General features: G+C 33.6%; 1 protein-coding gene across 5 annotated transcripts in view; it reads right to left on the bottom strand.

The window, feature by feature from the left end:
• Positions 1-8,179: 8,179 nt before the first annotated feature.
• Positions 8,180-19,812, bottom strand: part of LOC105224150 (frequenin-1) — a 100,593-nt gene continuing 88,960 nt past the window's right edge. For all 5 annotated transcript variants that reach the window (XM_049456044.1, XM_049456040.1, XM_049456043.1 and 2 more), the window contains exons 8-9: positions 16,901-16,989; positions 8,180-13,640 (exon numbers count right to left, since the gene is read on the bottom strand). In XM_049456044.1, coding sequence (XP_049312001.1) covers positions 13,473-13,640; positions 16,901-16,989 — 257 coding nt within the window. In that variant the 3' untranslated portion in view covers positions 8,180-13,472. The remainder of the gene's footprint in view (positions 13,641-16,900; positions 16,990-19,812) is intronic.

Raw genomic sequence — 19,812 nt, 5'->3', positions numbered from 1 at the left:
CAATTGATCTGATTTGTGTACATTTTCCAATATATATGGATTTTCACAGTTGTGACAGCTTGGCGGCCATCTTTGTTTACGGATTTGTGTCCAATTTTGTTACTGTCTTCATGGTTTGCCATTTCATTATGCAACGTTTCAATTTGGTACAACTCTTGGGAACTATGGTAGACTATTACGCATATTCATGTTCTATGGTGGTTACTGCAACAGCTTTTCGTGCAAAATAATGTCTTTTCAGTTGAAGCCATAATGGCTTCGTCAAGAAACAAAATTGTCGCTATTAGGATGAATCGACATCCTTGTATATGTAGTTCAAGAAAGCAATTGCAACCGAAAGAATTAACTATTTGGTGCCAATTGTGGTATGACAGTATTTTGGGGCCATATTTCTTTCGAAATGCAAAAAAAAAAATATCGTTACTACCAATAGAGGGCGTTATAACATGCTGTTGATGAACTTTTTGCCCAAATTTGGTAAAATCGATGCACCGCCTTTTGTTTGAGGCCTAAAAATGGACATGTGCGTGCAAAGTATTGCGGCTCATTAATTTTGAGAACAACCCAGTCAATTGAAGACAAAGATAATGCGATTTAATGCTTCGAGATTATTTTCTCTGAGGTTATGTTAAGTCAAAGGCTTAAGTCTCCAGGAGCTGACAGATAATATTCGGTTCTCTACAGGCGAAATTCCAGCCGAAATGCTAAACTGGGTCGTAAAAAATTAGCATAAAATCAGCATAAACAGTTAGAGATATGCAAACAAAGCTGAGGCAGTCACTCGGCCGACATTTTCTTTAAATTATATATGGCATAAAATGATCAGCATAACAAGAAAAATTAGAATCTTTTTTGAGTGTTTTATTTCATTTTAACCGCACGTTATTCTTTTTGACACTCGCACTAACTTGCCTTTAACTGAATATTCGACTTTCTTTCATTCAATTTTTAATATATTCATCACGGTAGTTTCTAATCAAGCCATACAAATATGCAAATTGGTGTCACTTATGTGATTAAAGTTTGCCAAAAATTTCTGTGAAGTTAGAAACTTTAAAATTTCAGCATCATGTAATGAATGTGTATATATTAGGGTGACCTTCCATGCATGTGATGGTATGATATATATTTTGGTTTGTGAAGAAAAATTGTAAGGAGACTGCGGGACTCATGTTGCCACAGATTATAATAGTTTGTTTTATCTAACGGTTCTTTGAATCACCAAAAGATAATCGAATTAGATAAAGGATAAAATATGTATATATAAATTAAGCTCACTCCTCGTATAACGGTTACGTTAAAAACTACTAAAAGTACGATAAATCAATAAATAAATACGCAGATACATGAAATTTTACAGCTGGGATTGCAAGAACTTTAAAGGAGGTTAAAATTAGACGAGGCGGTTCGATAAAAATCTATATATTCAGGACCAACTGGTATGGTATATGCCTACTTGGTATATAATGCCAACTTGGCATTTCCGTGTTTCAGTCCGAAAACAAACGAAATCAGACTACAAATCCGTCGTCTTTCTTTCTAACCCAATTTTAAATTCCAGAGTTATCAAAAACATGCCTTGTTCTGGATGACATTCGACCTTCTTCAACTTGAAATCATCAGGCAAGTGTTAGAGTGAAGGCAAGAGAGCTCCTTTGTTTACATTTAGCCAAGTTCGCAATCTTTGTTTACTTTTAGCCAAGTCCACAACCTTTGTTAACAAGTTTTTTTATATTTCATAAGGTCAACGACCCTTTCGCTTACGATTAGCGAAGGTCAGTAACCCCTTTGTTTACATTTTATGAAGCCAATGACACCTTTGTTTACTTTTCAGGTCAATGAACTTGTTATTTACGTTTAGCTTAGTCAGCAACCTTTGTTTACATTTAGCCAAGTCAACAATCTTTGTTTATATTTGGGATCACTGACCCATTTGTTTACATTTTATAGAGTCAATGACCCTTTTGTTTACGTTCAGCCGGGATTAATGACTCCTTCGTTGACATTTAGAGATACTGACTTTGTTTATGAGTTTGACATGCAAACAAGTCAACAATCATCGGAATGGAGGGAAAAAATGAGCAGAAACCAAAAAAAGACAACGCTAAAGCCGCTAAAAAATCAAAGTTATGCTCATTGTTTTTTTTTTTTTTGATTTTCATGGTTTGATGAATCATGAATTTGTTCCGGAGGGATAGACGGTCAATAAAAAATTCTATTTGGCCGTATTGGAAACAATTCCAAACCTGTCGGTCAACCACCGTATTCACCCGATTTGGCGCCGTGTGGTATTTTTTTCTGTAGAACTCCGTGGAACACGTTTTTTAAGTCGATCTAAGAAAAAGAACAAAATTAGAAGGAGCTGAAGGCCATCCCAAAAAGTTCTTATATGTTTCGAGGACTGGAAAAATCGTCGGTTTAATAATAATTAAACCTCTTCTTACCTCCTTTTGCCATATTATTAAACAGAATTTAATATAACAAAAAAAAAAGAAATACAAGTTGTGTACTATACAAATATAAGTACCCATTGTGATGGGGGCTTTTAGTAAATGCGCTAATTATGAACCTATTCTACTACCAAATCGTCTTGAAAATTATAGAATAAAAATAATATAAAATATTATTTAATATTCTAACCTTTCTTCTATAAAAAAATGTTAGTACAGGGTAGGCCATTTAAAGTTGACCCATTTGTTTCTAAAAAAAAAGAACAAAAGAAAACAATGTTTTTTGTTCATTTCAAAAATAATTTATTTTGGTCCAAGGGGATTTGTTTCAGCTAATATTTAAAAATTAGATCGCGTAAATGGGCACCTTTAGCTTTGACAGCTGAATGCACTCTTTTTTCGACATTTTCCATGACTTTGGCCAATGTTTCGGATGATATGGCGGCTGTTTCTCGTCGTATGTTGGCTTTGAGTTGTTCTAATGTCTTTGGATTATTAGCGTTTACCTTGGATTTCAAATAACCCCACAAATAAAAGTCTGGTGGCGTCAAATCTGGTGATCTCGGTGGCCAGTCAACATCACCATTTTTCGATATCAATCGCCCAATCGCCCATTTGCCAAAATTAAGGCGTCGCGGATAATCAGCTGGGTTTAGTTTTTGTGCCATTTGAATTTTATATGGAAACATCTTCAAATCTTTATGAATTATGCGTCGGAGAGTGGTGCGAGAGATGTCTAATTCCTGAGAGCGGCGATAACTCGATGTCGATGGAGTCTCCTCAATACTGGCTCGTACAGCTTCGATATTTTCATCAGAACGTCTTGTGCGTTGTCTGGATGCATGACTGGCATTACTGAGATTACCGGTGTTCACAAATTTTGCGTATAAAGACTTAATTGTGTTCTTAACTGGAGCACTTTTCACTTTATTTTTTTTGCGAAACGCACGTTGAGTTAACACAATTGAAAAGTTATTTTGAATATAAAGCTGAACAATTTCAGCGCGTTCTTTTGGAGTGTACTGTTCCATGGTATAAATTGTCTTCGAATGACGCTTCTAACGCGGTATGACATTAGCCGATTTGTCAGCGCTGTTAAAAGTTACAGCGTTGCCAGATGGGTCAACTTTAAATGCCCTGTATTATAGAAAGTGTTTAATTCTATGGGAAGTGATCTGAGATATTCTATTTTACGGACCACCTTAGTATTGCACAATACCCCCACAAATTTACCTAGCATGAAAACCAATTGTGTTCAGGTGGAACCGCCCAAACAAGCGTTTCACGTGTGTGTGTAAGTTTGCTAAACAATAGCAGCAAGCATAATACATTTAATAGTGTTGGTTGGAAGTGGGATACCAACATTGCCGTTGACTAGGCAAACTATCTTAGTGTATTTGTATATGAGTATACCCGAAACTCTACATATGACCACTCCAACGCAACTACATACCAATAGAGCTTGGTCACTTGGTTGGCTGAGTTCTGCCGTGAGTATTAGTTTACCGCTACCTGACACCTCAATATGCCACGTATGTACATACTTGTATGTCCAGCAAAACTTTCATTTGCAGCGCAGGAAGTGAGGTTGGCCCACATATGTGGACGTTAAAAAACATTCCGAAGGTAAAATTGAAAAAGTAACAACGCGTGAATTGAAGTGTATGGAAAATACATTTGCAAAATGTTAGCTGGAATGTATATTAACACATATGTATGTATATATGTATATGTAAACTACTACATCTATATTTTCATACTCTGTGTGAACGGAAATGGTTTCCATGAATATGTAAAGGAATCTGTGACTATTTTCGTTTGTCATCCTCTGTAACTTCGTCGAATGGTTATAGCTTTAAACGCTTCTATTACTGCCATGCACGTTCAATTCTGTTCAGCTTACGTGCAGCTATATAAAAGCATATATTTTTCATGTATTTGTCATCTAACTCTAACGCTTTCTTTCAAAACTTTCAATACTTTCTATGCTCTTATGGTAGCTGTTACTTTTAAGTATGCTATAAAAAATCCGGTGTACATAAAGTACAAATACTATAGCATTTAAATATTTAAAGAATAACAGCTATATTTTTCAGTTAGTACATTTGCAACATAATGATATTTCTGAAAACCACTCTTCAAGTAATATGAAAACTAACTGAGAAAAATTTGAAAGGTGATCCATTTCGAAATTCTTTTTAAACGAAGAAACATTACTTGAACCCTAGTTTTTTGACAGACTTTTTGCGAAACTGTCAGTTATTCCGTGGGATGTGTTCTTAAAATTCGGGGGAAATGTTTTGTTGATAATAATATACCTCTGTGTCAAAAAAGGCTTAAATCGGGTCAATACTTCCTTAATATAAAGATTTGCGAACTTACAGTTGTCTATATAACAGATATCTCTGTTAATATGGGAGTTATTTTAATGAAATAAGAGAGCGTATATTTCTAAGGACAATGCTTGAAAGGGACGAAATCTGAGGAAACTTGCCTATATGTACTTCAACATAACTGATATTCACAGTTTCGCAACCTCGGGTTGACATTACTCCATACACACTACTATGAGCGAAAAACTGAAAGATTTTGTTCATAATTTTAAAATTCTTAAGTCACACCGATTTAAATGAGGCGAATGCTTTTTTTTACGAAAAACTCACGAAGAATCGATGCAGTATGCGACGCTGCATTATCGTGGTGCAAAAACCAAGAGTTGTCGGCCAATAATTCGGGCGTATTTGTAGGAATAGCTTCGCGCAAATACGCATAACACTCAAATGGAATTCCTTGTTAACAGTGTGGCCAGTCAGAAGGAATTCGGAGTGCACCACACCTCGATAATCGAAGAAAACTGTCAACATAACCATAATTTTTGACCTGCTTTGGCGTGGTTTTTTCGGCTTCGGCTCACCTTTATTGACGTGTTGATCATCAGTTGATGTCTTAAACCTGACTCCCCACCTTTTTCAAATAATTTGCGCCAATCCAGAACACTTTCTCGCGACGAAAAATCATCACCGAAAGTCTGTTTCAGCATTCTGAACGTTTTGGCATGAGAAATTCGATTCCGCCTACAAAATTTAATGCAACTTTGTGGAATAATTTCACTGAGGTGTAACTGTCATACATAATTATAAAAATTTTTGAAATTAAATTCCAAGTATATCTGATCAATGTCAAATATTTGAATAAGTCCTGCCATTTTTCGGCTACCAATGTATGCTATGCAAAGTGTGTTCCAAAGTAAACAGGACTTAAAAAAACAGAACAAATGGTGTTTTCGGCAAAATCAATTTATTTTATTCAAAATAGTCTCCTTCTGCTTCAATACAGCTTTTTGCACGGTCCAAAAGCATGTCGAAGGAGTGTTTTAGCTCGTTGGCCGGTATGGCCGCCAGTATGCCGGTGCAAGCCTTTGAATAGCCTCTACGTCTGCATAACGCTTTGCTTTCATGGGCAAATGCATTTTTTCGAGAAGGAAGAAGTCGCATGGTGCCATATCAGGTGAATATGGGGAGTGGTCAATGGTTAAAATGTAATTTTTGGTCAAATAATCGGTCACAAGCGTCGATCGATGAGAGTAATTATTGGTCGCCAGTCAATTTGTGCGAAACAAACCTTTCATAAGCCGAAATGTTCGGTCAAACTGCGATAAATCAATGTTTTGGAGATGTTCAATTCCATTTCCATGAATTTCAATTCAATATGATTTCGGCTGATTTTTGAAGAATTTACGCACAGTTTCGATGAAATTTCCGGTGATCGTGGATTTTGATTGGCCCACATGTTGATCGTCATTTATGTCCTCACGACCATTTTGAAAACGTTGAAACCACTAGTGCACTCTGCCACGGTATAAGCAATCATCGCCATAAACTTGTTTCATCAATTGAAACGTTTCGGTAAAAGTTTTACCAATTTTAAAACAAAATTTAATGTTGGCTCTTTGTTCGAAACTCATTTTCGCACCGATAACGCAAACGTACTAAAACTTAAAACACAATAAGTTCATTTCCAATCTATGAAATGTCATAAAATTCTCACTGGACAATCGATAAATATAGCAGATTCTAACGCACCTGTCGACATATAGATGGCGCCACCAGAGGGCGCTAAATTCAAATCCTCTCTACTTAGAAACGCAACTTTAATAATACTGCATTTTCTTAACAATCATAAAAAGATATTAATGGTTTGATGCAGTGAAAATGATATTGTTCTTGGCCTAAACCTTATATTCCTAATATAATGAATTGATGCGGTTGACGCTTTCACTTTTCTTTAATATCTATTTCTGATTTCGTCTAACAATGAAGTTGGAAACTTTCGCTACACTTTTAATACTGCCAACACCTGAAAGTATTTCCTGGGCTTTAACTCCTGTAAATTGCAAGAGTAAGACATGTTTGGTTACAGCTGAACCTAGCCCTTCCTTACTTGTTATATACTAGCTTATCGTTATTTTATTGTATGAATTTTGCGTTATTTTCACAAGTCCGTCACTTTGGTAAAAACTGATGTAAAGGCAAAAACATAAGCACTTTGACAAGATGTCAAATGCAGATTAAAATTCAAGCTTTTATTTATGCATTCTTCTTCGACCGTAGAAGCCTTCTTGGTAAAGGTTATTCCGAAAATTGCTCCAGTGCTGACCTTTTTGAATCCAAATGTCACTAAAAATAATTTTTAACATTCAAAAATATGTTGAGTTTCTGATAAGGAGAAAAAGAGTTTTTCAATAAGAGCGCTTTTTTATAGCTTAGCTTTTTCGTTGCCATTATGTATGAAACTCGATATATTTTGCATGTCCACCACGGGCACGCATGCAGAAGTCCAGACGCTGAACATAATTTTCGTACAAAATTTTTCAATCGTCGCTGGTTTATGGCATAGACGATAGACGTACCCCCTCAGGAAATAATCTAACGCCGTCAAATAGCACGACCGAGGCGGCCAATTAACTGGGCCATTTCGCGAAAGCACACGTTCACCAAACTCGGTTTTCAATAAATCGATTGTGACATTCGCTGTGCGACATGTAGCGCCGTCATGTGGGAACCACATATTATCCAAGTCCGTATCATCGCATTCGGGACAAAAATATTCAGTTTTCATTGTGCTGAAGCGACTTCCATTCACAGTACCGTGGCGGTCTTGATCATCACGGAAGAAGTACGTCCCCATGATGCATAAACCGCACCAGACCGTAGTTTTGGTGACTCATGGAGCACATGTGGATTTTTGGCTGACCAGTAACGCATATTTTCCTTATTGACGATGCCATTCAGCCAGAAATGAGCCTCATCGCTGAAGATGATTTTTTAATGAAAATCCGCATCATTTTTAAGATGTTACTCAGAACAATTCTCAAGGATACGACGATTTTACATATGGCTGATTTTGGGTATTCCTCAATTTATGCGCTAGCGGCAGTAATATTCTCAACACTACGAGCACTTCTTTGTCTCGGGACGTAGCGCTCTTAAAGTTGAGGCCACTGACTTCGAATTTCGGTAGTAAATTTTATAAATTTTGACTCGTTGTTGGATCGTATATCTTTCCATAAAAAATGAAAAACCTTACTAAAGGGAAATGTCAAAAAATCAGAAAAAAATATGACGTATTTTTCTGTCCCTATCGGTCTACTTTTGTAGTGTCCAACCAAACCAACCATCACTTACCATTAACAAAAGAGTAACCAACAATCGAAAAGAAACTCAACTATATTAAATTTTTGCAGAAAATTTTATTTCGGAATAATTTCACGCCACACTGTTTGTTTCTTTGGTATTTCACTGTAATTTGTATAGTAAATATATTAACAACAAAATATATTTATTTCAAAAAACTAAATTAGTTAATAAATAAATGAGTAAAAATAAGAAAAATACATTTTTATGTACTATATATATAAGTATATATGTTGTTGTTGTTGTTTGCTCTTTGTTTATATTACCTTAAAATTGTATGTATATAAGTTTTAATATAGTTAATTTTACTGTTATTTATTTTGTTCCTATTAAACTGTTGCGCTTTCAAATATCGTATGTATGTATGTAAATATATTACATTTTAATTGAAGTCGTGTTTTGTTTTTCTTTACTGTTATTTGCATGCACATGAAATGTGCAACAGTGACGTCACACTTGTCATATGCCACAAAAGTTATTGTGTTTCTATATTTTTTCGACAGCACACGCCATATTAATATGCACTGTTTTTAGTTGCAAATTAATCTAATATTTTTTTTTTTATTAAATTTGAATTCTTTGCAAATATTTTTATTTTTATTTTTTGTAAGTTCGGTATATTGTTTGTTATGTTGTGCAATTTGACAACATTATTGACACTGTAATCACTGCTTTTTCACCGGTTTTTTATATTCGATTGTAATATAATTGAAAGAAAATTGCCTTGGTTGCTTTAATTGCATTTTCGGCAGGACACAGTGTGCCTACGAAGTGGTGTTTTTGTGTTTATATTTTCATTTTCTTCGTTATTTTAGTTTATTTTAGATTTCATTATACTTTTCTTATTATATTTTTGTATTAATTTTTTTATTTCTTTTAATTTTTATTTCTTAATTAATTTATTATTATTTTTTTAATTTTTTCTTTTTATGATTTCCCCTTAATTATTTGCATTTTTTAATAATTTTTTTAATTTTTTTATATACATATTTTTATGTTTTTCTCTTCACTATATATATTAGTCAAATTTAAAATATTGCTTTTAAAGATATCTTATTTTTTATTTAGTTCTTCACTAAATATGATTAAGTATATATATATTTTATTTATATATAATGTAATGTAATTTACATAATATAGTTTTCGAATAATGAGTATCGTTATAGTAAGTAGTACATACATTAGTGCTTTGTGTTTTCATATCTGAGTTCCAAATAGTTTTAATATTTTTGTGTTGTTTTATAGTTTCAGTTAGCATAGTAATAAGTATGTATTAGAATTGACTTTAGCATTTGCTTTCAAAATTAGTATAAATTTAGTTGCTTTATTTTCAAGTAGTTTGAAATGTGTGGTTTTAAGATTTTCAAATTTTGAAAAATAAAATATAATAATCAAATATTGATTTTAATGTTTTTAAACAATTTGTGATATTTTTATGTGCTTAGAACATTTTTAAAATTAGCTAAAAGTTTTACTTAAATTTGGAAAATTGCAATGTGCTTTTAATGCTTCGAGGTTTTAATTATATTATTAAGAATTTTTTGTGAAGTTTTTAATTTTTGTATAATTAGTATAGCGAACGCTTCAAAAGGCTGCCATTTTTTTATTTTTATGTTTACTTCCTTTACTGAAGGGTTATAACCACTTGCAAGTCAGTCAAATGTGTTTTTTATGATTTCTTAGAAGACATCTTATTTAATAAAAAAATATTTTAAAAGTCGACGATTCATTTTGTAAAATCTTGAATTCCCTTGACATAGTAGTCGATCTCCAAAAGGGCCTCCAATAAAAGTGCTTAACACTGAAAACAATTTTGCTGCCTAAAATTACGAAAAATGTTATGATGAAACTTGTCAGAACTTTTGTTTTCAACAAATTGGCGGTTTGACCAAAAGAGTACATTTTTTTGATGAATTTCACCCTTAGAATGGCTTATTATCAAAAACTGAATTTTTCCTTTGAAAATTTAATTCAATCGATCCGGGCGTTTTGTAGAAGTTTTCTTCTGAAAAGAATGTTTTGTGAAAAAAGCTTTTAAAGCTTTGGAAGAAGATTTTAGAGCTTAAGGAGAAGCTTTTAAAGTTTATGGAGAATATTTTTAAGCTTTGGGAGAAACTCTTAAAGCTTTGGATTCCCTTGATATCGTAGTCGATCTTTAGGAGGACCTCTACAGAAACGTGAGAACGGTGAAAACAATTTTTCCGCCTAAATTTTTTTCAAACTTACAACCCAATTTTATAATTACAAAAAATGATCAAAGGACTTGTCAAAGTTTGATTTTTAACAAAATATGCGATTTCCTAAAAAAATTAGATTTTTGTGATGATATTTACACATAGATTGACTTAAGCAATCAAATTGTTATCAAAAACTACATTCTTTCGATCATTTGAAAATTTTAAATCGATCCGTTCGAGTGTTTCGGAAGATTTTCCTTCTGAAAAGACTGTTTTATGATAGAAGCTTTTAAAGCTTTGGGAGCCGTTTATAATAAATTTAGTTTTTTTAAATACGATCGTATTTCCGAAACTTTTAGCGGAATCAACTTCAACATTTACGGATAATATTGTCAAATATTCGATACAAAAGCAAAAATATCAATCGAAGTGGATATCCACAAGTGTACATACATAAACCCTTAATCAAGGAACATTTTCTTGAAACTTCATTTTGGGTTTCGACTTTCGAGGTTTAAGATCATATCTCCGAAACATTTTACTTCAAATGTTTAGAGAATATTGTCAACTATTTGTGTACACGATATGCTGCATATAAGCTAAAAATATTGACTTTGGGGAATTCGCAAGTGGTTTTAGCCTTTTAATTTAAAAATAAATTTTTTAAAGGTAATTTTGAGTTTCGACTTTCGACTTGAGAAGCTTAAAAGCATTAGTTCGCTGTAATAAATTTAATTATTTTCAATGCAGCAACCCTTTTTAATTAGTATGAGTGAAGAACTCGGGGTGGGAACTCTCTTTATTTAGTATGAATGAAGAACTCTGTGTGGCAAGCTTTCTTACTTAGCATCCATGAAAATTTCGGGTAAAAGGGTAAAGCAACGTCTACGGCGACTGATTTTCATTACTGCTTTACTATTTCAGGTCTTTTTTTGAGAAACGCATTGCTGGTTCTAAGTTTTGAAAATATTTCAAATTTCGGGTATTTGATATTTTTAGTTCCAAGAAAAATCTTGCATGTGCCACACAATAAGAAAATATTTATATGCAATAATTTTACATCAGGAAAAATTAACGTTCAAATGTTGCCTGATTATTTAGCGTATGTATGCCGATCGCAACTACACTTAAGTGCGAAATATTTATTCTTTTAAATTACAGTTTTTACGAATTTTGCTATTTTTCATGTGCCTGAAGCACAATGGTGGTATTTTTGTATTACTTAAATTGCGTATAGTATTTACATAAGTTTAAACTGAATAATATACTTTTTGTGCATACTTATAAAGAAATTTTAGGTCGACATACATGCCATAGCTTGTCTGCGCATTGAGATTTTTGCGTTAATTGAGATTCTTACATACCTTTCTATACAATTATGTATAAGTATATTTCACTGTATTGTTTGCAACAGCACTAATTGTATTATAAATTTACTAAAATACTTTTAACTTATTTATTTGCTCATACTCGTATAGTGGTTAAACATATTTTTTACAGACTGTATTTGTTGTATTTTTGAAGAATTTCGGTGAGGTTTTTGTTAGTTATAAATTTACTTTTAATTTGTTGTAGGTTTTTATTTTTAGCATTTTTTTGTGTATTAAGCATTTATTTTTGTAGAACATGATGATTCATATACATGGGTATTTTTTGTTAGTAATAAATATTGCAAATATTTGTAGTTTGTCTTGCTATACATTTTATTTGATAATTTAGTGAAATAATAATAAAGCTGAACCGCACATAGAATAGAAATTATCTTAGTATGATGGCATACGACACAGTGCTGTCGGTGCGTATGTCTGTGAAAGCCCGAAGATGAGAAGCGAAGTTCATCAGAGACATTAAAGTTCAACTAAGGTCGTCACGTTGTCGCACTAAAGCTAACACTCAAGCGCTTTTCCCGCAACTAACTTCGCCTAAATGTATGCTATAGCCTTGAACTTTTCCACTGTACATTCTTTTGGCTGCGTAAGCTATGCTACACTTTGCGTTGAGCAACCTTAGACACTGCTCTAATCCCCCTATACCAAAAGTAATGCAACGACATAATATAATATCGCACTTTATTTCGAAAACTTCATTGCACAACTACTTAAATATATATATATATATCTATGACTTAAATATTATTTGCTACTAATTGTCCTAACGCCTATATGTATGCTACTGTTTTCGTCATCGTGCTCATCTTCCGCAGCGCCAAAGCCATAAGGCCATGCTAATATGCAATAAGGCTAATTGCTAACTTTTTAAAACGTTTAATCAATTGCATGATTGGTTAATAATTATTAAATTTATTTTGTAATTTTATATTTATATTTAATTATAAATATTTATATTTATTTATAAATATAATGAAGGCTTGTTTTATGACATTCTCACTAGACACTTTCGTTTGCATGAAAACAATTTTTTGTTGTTAGTTTAATTTTAAATATATATTTTTTTTGTTATTTTGTTGCTAATTACTTAATAATTGGTGTATTCGCTTTGTATTGCTAATTGATTTCAAATTTTTATTCGCTGTCCAATTGTTGTGTATATAGTAAGTTATACATACTAATGAACGCATTTTTTCACAATAAGTTTATATGTATTACTTGTTTTTAAATGTTTTTTGAACTATTTGCTAGTATTAAAATTTTTTGCAAAAAATTATTATCTCATATATGTATGTTGTCAATAAAAATTACTAAATTGCTCATTATGTAAGTTTATTATAATATTACTTTAATTAATTATTTTTTTTTATTTTAAAGAAAGTGTTTCTTTTTTTCTTTTTGCAAATTTTTTTTTAGCAAAAGTTGCGTGAAAATAATTGTTTAAGTATTTTGTATCGGAAAAAATGCATTTTTATTTACGCGAAAAGTAAGTAATCTCTAACACTGAAAGTTCGGTTTCCAAAATTTACTAGTTTCTTGTAAAAAACTGATTGCTCAAAGTTCAGCGAAAACTATTGCAGCGTGCCATTTATGAAATTATTATCTTTTCTTCATTTTATTTAATTTTTATTGTTAGTTATCCAAATTTTCTTCAGCGCTGGCGCTGGCCCACACTTCCCTTTTCTCGTTTCTCATAATTATTATTTGTTAAATTTACTGTTCGTTTGTTTACGTAGTGTGTTGTCGTTCGTTGGCATTCGTGTCTTAACCACCACCTAAACTTAACGCCTGAACTATACGTGGATCAGCTTTACTACCCTCACGAAATTCTTCTAATGTTAATTTACCATCATGATTCTTATCCATTTGATCGAATATTTTATCGACACGTTTCTGCGGCGTATTCTCATCCTCCGATTGCGGCTGTTGACCCTGTTTGCGTGTAGCAGAAAAATATAAGAAGGGGATAAAGAAATTTTAGTAAATTAAAGAAAATCTTTATAAGAAATAAATAAATTTTTAATATTTTATAGTTAGCTTTTATGAAGTAACAACGAGATAGCTCGTGATTTTTAAAAATCAGAGAGCTACTTGCTTGGTTTAAGGAGTTAAATGGGCTACCTTGGGTAAAAAACAGCCATTTTCAACAATTTTTACAATTTTTAAAATGAAATATTTTATTCGAATTTTTTATGGTGCACCATTCACGAAAAAATTCTGAAATTTAAAAAAAAAAATGTTTCAAACTCGGTCACTGCGACGCCATTTCCGGTGACCCCTCGGAAAAAAGATGGGCCCGCGATGGCAGGATAACTCCTTACATCATAATATAAGGTGAAAAATTACGTGTTTTAGTTAAAACCTTAACTTAGAACTTGGACGATGAAAAAAAACTTATTTGATTTTTGGCAGAAATTTTTACAAAAAAAATAAAATTTCAATGAAAATTTCGCGACACTTTTTTCAAATAGTTGTAATCGAAAAAAACTACGTCTACCAAGTCTTTAAGAATTATATCTCAAAACCTGTGTAAAATTTCATGAATATTAGTTAAGTAGTTTTCGAGAAATCTTGCCAACCGATTTCAAAATCACAATTTCAAGAAAAACGAGTTTAAAGACGGCTTACTTAGCCTAGCTAGCCTCGAGCGTACAAGTTTTCATGATAATATTCTAGAGGTGGAGGATTTTTGAAACCTGTAAACCCATGTAACCCCTAAAGAAACATGCTATAAATGTATATATAATTAGTACTGGTATATACTATTTATGCTATAAACTGGGCTTTAGAAACCTTTCTCCTGGCAGACTTGAAACGACCTCGACATAATAGCATAAAACTTTCTAAAATTCCGGGACAGGGCGTACAATAACCTGAATTGTAGGCAAACTGAACTGAGAAAAAAGTTTTTGGAATATAGATAACAAAGTCCCTCTGTCACATGGCGCCATTGCCGACACAGTTTGCAAATGGACACCAGCTATGAACAGAATAATTACAGCATAAATGGCTCAGCGACACTAACAAACTACGTCGGAAAAGTAGCAGCAAGTCCTGCTATCAGAATAAAGAACTTTGGAGGTTGGAACCGGAAATATTATGTATATTGCGCTATTCTGAACCAGCTTACTCTTATAAATCAGACTAATTCTCCCGAGGTTAGATTTTATAAGTATATTATTCTGGTGAGGTTTATATTTATCTGTATCGAAGTGAACAGCGGAGTAGAGTCGGAGGTAAACTCCAATGATCTTGACATATCTACTTCTATCCGTCTACGAAACTCAGCCCGAATTATCAAAGCAGAAGTAGTAGGTTTAAGGAAAGGCCTATGGAGTTAAATTGAATAGCTAGAGAAGGCTACAAATACGTAACCATATTCACAGACAGCCGGATGGCATTGCTGACCTTTTCGATGCCACAAATTAATTCCAGCATAGTCAACAATTGTAGGAAGATTTTAAACTTACTGGCAGGTTATACTTATCCATAATTTTTTTCCAGTCACTCAGAAATGAAAAGGCAGACGAAAGCTAAGGGCAGCTTTGGATTAATCCGAAGCGGTGTTAATATCATGCCCACTGGGAAACGATCAAAAGAACAAAAAGCTCAGAGCAGCTAAGAAGTTTCAAGATAACAAGGCAGATACGGCCCAAGTATGACAGGAATATAAGCAAGTGCTTACTAAATAAGTCTAGAAATAGTATATAGAGACTTACAACTCCTAATGGAACTCCCTTATAACAATATTTACCATAGCTTCAAGTTTTACACCATTGGGCCGCTATCTTAAGATTATTCTGTTAACGAGAATTCCGAAGAATTACATTTTTAAAGATGACAATTTCTAGTAGCAATTGCTACTAAGTTTTACCAACAGGTCTTATGTTCTACATCGAAGCTTTTTCGAGGCCTTAACAGTTTCATCGAATTGAAATGTACGTATGAGCTCTTAAGAATCTAAAACAAGAAGTTGGTGGATAAAAAAATCACACCTTCAAGCTTAAATTGGAAAACTAATAATGGTGGATGGCGCAGAAGTATGCAACATGCCAGCGGAGCATACAACATATAGTACAAACAATCGTTTCAAAAATGGCTAATGGTTGTAACCGGAATCTATTTCTCAAAATAGAGGCTAAGATAGCTAACAACGCTGTGAAAGAAAAAAATATAAAGAAAAACAATATATACTTTGATAGCCAGCCGGCAATTAAGGTAATAATTTCCCAACGTATTCCGTCATAGTATGTATTCAGAAGCGGAGAGGCAGTATATGTAGCAGCTGCCAGAAACCGGTTGTCAAAAATGCCATCCGTCTGGATATCGAACAAGTATAGGACATACGGAGGTCACTAAGAACGATATACAACGAAACTTTCGGAATGGGCTTACAGAGCGAGATGAAATGCCTTAAGAACGTGCAGGAACACCTAGATCATATTCAATAGTCCCGAACAAGAAAACGCAGGCTTCTTGAAAGGCCTACTGAACGTTTATTGGCCTAATGACTTCACAACCTACTGACATCACATGCAAGCTAGCCGGATGAACATAAGCAACGACAATATATGCAGAAAGTACAAGGAAGTTGGCATGATAAAGTGAGCGCGTCTCTGTTGAGACTTAACTAAAACTCATCTTATATGTTTAGAAGCGGTTCACGGGACTAGATTAATTATCAAAATCAGATATCAAGTCGCTTTTAAAGTTCGCAAAAAGCGTTAATACCCTGTACGACGAACATTAAACTAAACCTCCATCTGGTATTATAATACTAAGGACCAGTTAATGTATGGTGTGACAGTTGGTCAGTGTAACATAACCTTACATCTTTGGAAACTATGATTTTTATTCACCTACGTACTGTAAAGAGGTAACAGTTAACATCGGAAGAGACTTATACATTACCATTTAATTAATTTTGATTTTATAAAAGCGGATTTACACTCACAATATTCACACTTCTTTATATTCCATTTCGCCTACATTCTTACATGTACTTAATTAAGCAAAGTACTGCTTTGATATCTGCCATAAATTGATCTTTCTCTGAAGCTAACGTTATTCATAATTCACAATTTAATCTCCAATAAATTAATTGACACACATACGCGCCCATACACACACACACACAATTTTAACAGGTTTATTTATTGAAATTTTTTTATAACGGTTTGCACCCAACTTACCACCATCTGATATATGGCATCCACAATATTGTACATTTCCTCGCGCGTTATGTAACCGTCATTGTCAACATCATACAACCGGAAAGCCCCTGAAAGGTAACGAAAAAAATTTAATAAATAATAGTGAACGAATATATGTATAAGTGACAGAGAGGGAAAAATATTGATGTACCGCATATGGAAATTTTAAATATAAGCCACTCTAAATATTGTATGAGCATAAGCACACACATACATATACAAATATAAATATTACAGTAAGCGCATTTCTCTGACTGGCGTTTGTTTGTATGAAAATGTTTTAATTTCATATTTATTTCAATATTTATCCAACTGACATGTAAATGAGTCAAGTTTTTCCCCACAACTCAAATATTGGCGTAAATAAATAAATACATTCGCAGTATTTGCGAAATTGTCAACTGTCATTAAGCGGATTAAGTGAGCGCAATCATATGTGATATATCCACGCTACATATATATGTACATATACATGCCACCGTTATTGCAAAAAAGGAGGCTGTTGTGTTTAATTGTTGGCGTAAAATGAAATTGTAATGCCGCGAAAGACAATTATGGGTAGAAAATATTTTATGCCGCACAGCGCAGCTTTTTACGCGCTGCACAATGCCGACACATCATTTTTTTTAATATGGGAAAAAATATTAAAATTTATACGTTTATTACTTTTTACGTGCGAAAACATTACTACATGGTGATGTAAGAGAAACCTCACTCATTCACTGAGTATGTGATTGAAGGGTTTTGTATGCGTACAGGCCACTCCGAAATTTCATTAATTTTGGATTTAAAATATGATTATATCTGGACTAATAAAAAAACCTATATAGTCATTTAACAAGGTCCAATTCGATCAAGTTTCATCAAACAATTCATTATAACTGTACTGCGCTACGTACTTTAGTTTAAATAATAATTTGTTTATTATGTAAGCTTTAATAAAATAAAATAAAAATAAAAAAAATGTAATTTGTTGTAATGTTTTCTAAAGAATTTTCCTAGTCATTCTATAAAGATGCCATCAGTTATTCTTCATCGGTACTCCTAACCTTGCATTTACAGGCAAAGATAGAAAGGAAATTATACTTAAAAAACTAGTTCAAAACACGGTAAAGAAGTACAATTAATTTGTTGTTGCCTGTGAAATATAATACTTACGTTATTAAGAATTCATAAACTCAGGGGACATGGCAAGGTTTCAGATGTCTACTCTCCTTACTGTTACCTTTAAATTTCTATCCCACAGTGTTAAAATGGGTGAAATCAGACTACAAGCAAACCTACTTCGCAACTCATTTTTGCTTTCCCTTTGAGTCTTTTCCTTTCTAGTATACAAATTGAGAAGCAATTAATGAAGGAGATTAAACTTTGTACTTACAGCGCCTATTACGTAGGCTGCTATATAAATTTCTGGCCTAGGCAACACTAAGTGTTTCCAGGTGCAATCTGACATTTCCATTGGAAAGTTTGACATTTTTTAGCATTACATCACTCAAAACGTTTCGTCATTTAATCGTGAATTGTTTTAATTACAGGGAATTAAAAAATTTATCTCGGCCAAAAAATGGAATTAACTCGTGAACAACAACTTTCGACGTGGATTATCACGACAAGGTGCATTGATGAACTAAAACCTTTGCATGGCTATGAAGCACCATCCTATAGCACTGTGAAAAACTGGTACAACGAATTCAATCGTGGCCGACGCTCGCTCAAAGACGAATTCCGTGAAGGTCGTCCAAAACAGCCGTTGTGCCAGAAAACATCGATGCCGTACGTGAACTGATAATGCAAGACCGTCATGTAACATACCTTCAGATAGAGGCATGCCTATGCATTTCTCCCACCAGCATACATTCGATATTGCATGAACACCTGGCCGTAAAAAAGGTTAGTTCTCCTTGGATCCCGCACAATTTGACAATCGCTCAAAAAAAGGCTCGTGTGGATTGGTGTAAAGAAATGCTGAAAAAATACGATCGCGGTGCTTCAAAAGACGTTTATAAGGTCGTCACAGGTGACGAATCATGGATCTATGCGTATGAGCCCGAAACAAAACAGCAATCGACCGTGTGGGTCTTCCAAGACGAGCCAAATCCAACGAAAGTTGTTCGTGGAGGAAGCACTTCGAAGCAAATGGTCGCCTGTTTCGTCGGCAAAACTGTTCATGTGGCGACTGTTCCGCTTAAGCAACGTAAGACGGTCAATCCTGAGTGGTACTCCACCATTTGTTTGCCTGAAGTCTTCGGAGAAATTCGAAAAACGAACAAGAGAAGACGAATCATTGTGCACCATGACAATGCGAGCTCTCACACATCGGCTCAAACCAGCGCCTTTTTGACCAGCCAAAACGTCGAATTGATGGGTCATCCGCCGTACAGCCCTGACTTGGCACCCAATGACTTTTTTTATTCCCACACATCAAGAAAATAATGCGTGGTTAATGGTTTCCGTCGCCAGAAGATGCTGTTGAAGCATTCAAAAACCATGTTTTGGAGGTGTCTCAATCGGAGTGGAAAAAGTGCTTCGAAAATTGGTTTAAGCGCATGCAAAAGTGTATAAATCTTGATAGAGAATATTTTGAAAAACAATAAAACCATTTTCGTTGATAAATATTTCTATTTGCATTATTAGGCCAGAAATATATATAGCAGCCTCGTATGTACTTTATGACTAGAAATAATTGTTCCAGCCCCTAGGTACGCAGTCCCGTGCCAATAGTTGACTTTTTACCGAAAATATCGGTCAATGCTAAAGTTGTATAATTCAAATTCAGAGCGAATAATTTCTTGTTAATAGTTTGACTGTACGTCAAAAATGGCTTGACAACATCGGCTTATATGGGAGTTAGCTCAATTAAAATATTAGTATTATGCATAGAATTAATGAAA

The sequence above is a fragment of the Bactrocera dorsalis genome, chromosome 4 (assembly GCF_023373825.1).
Source record: "Bactrocera dorsalis isolate Fly_Bdor chromosome 4, ASM2337382v1, whole genome shotgun sequence".
NCBI classification, from domain to species: domain Eukaryota; kingdom Metazoa; phylum Arthropoda; class Insecta; order Diptera; family Tephritidae; genus Bactrocera; species Bactrocera dorsalis.
The sequence above is the reverse complement of the archived record's forward strand: the minus strand, read 5'-3'. Positions and strand labels throughout refer to the sequence as shown.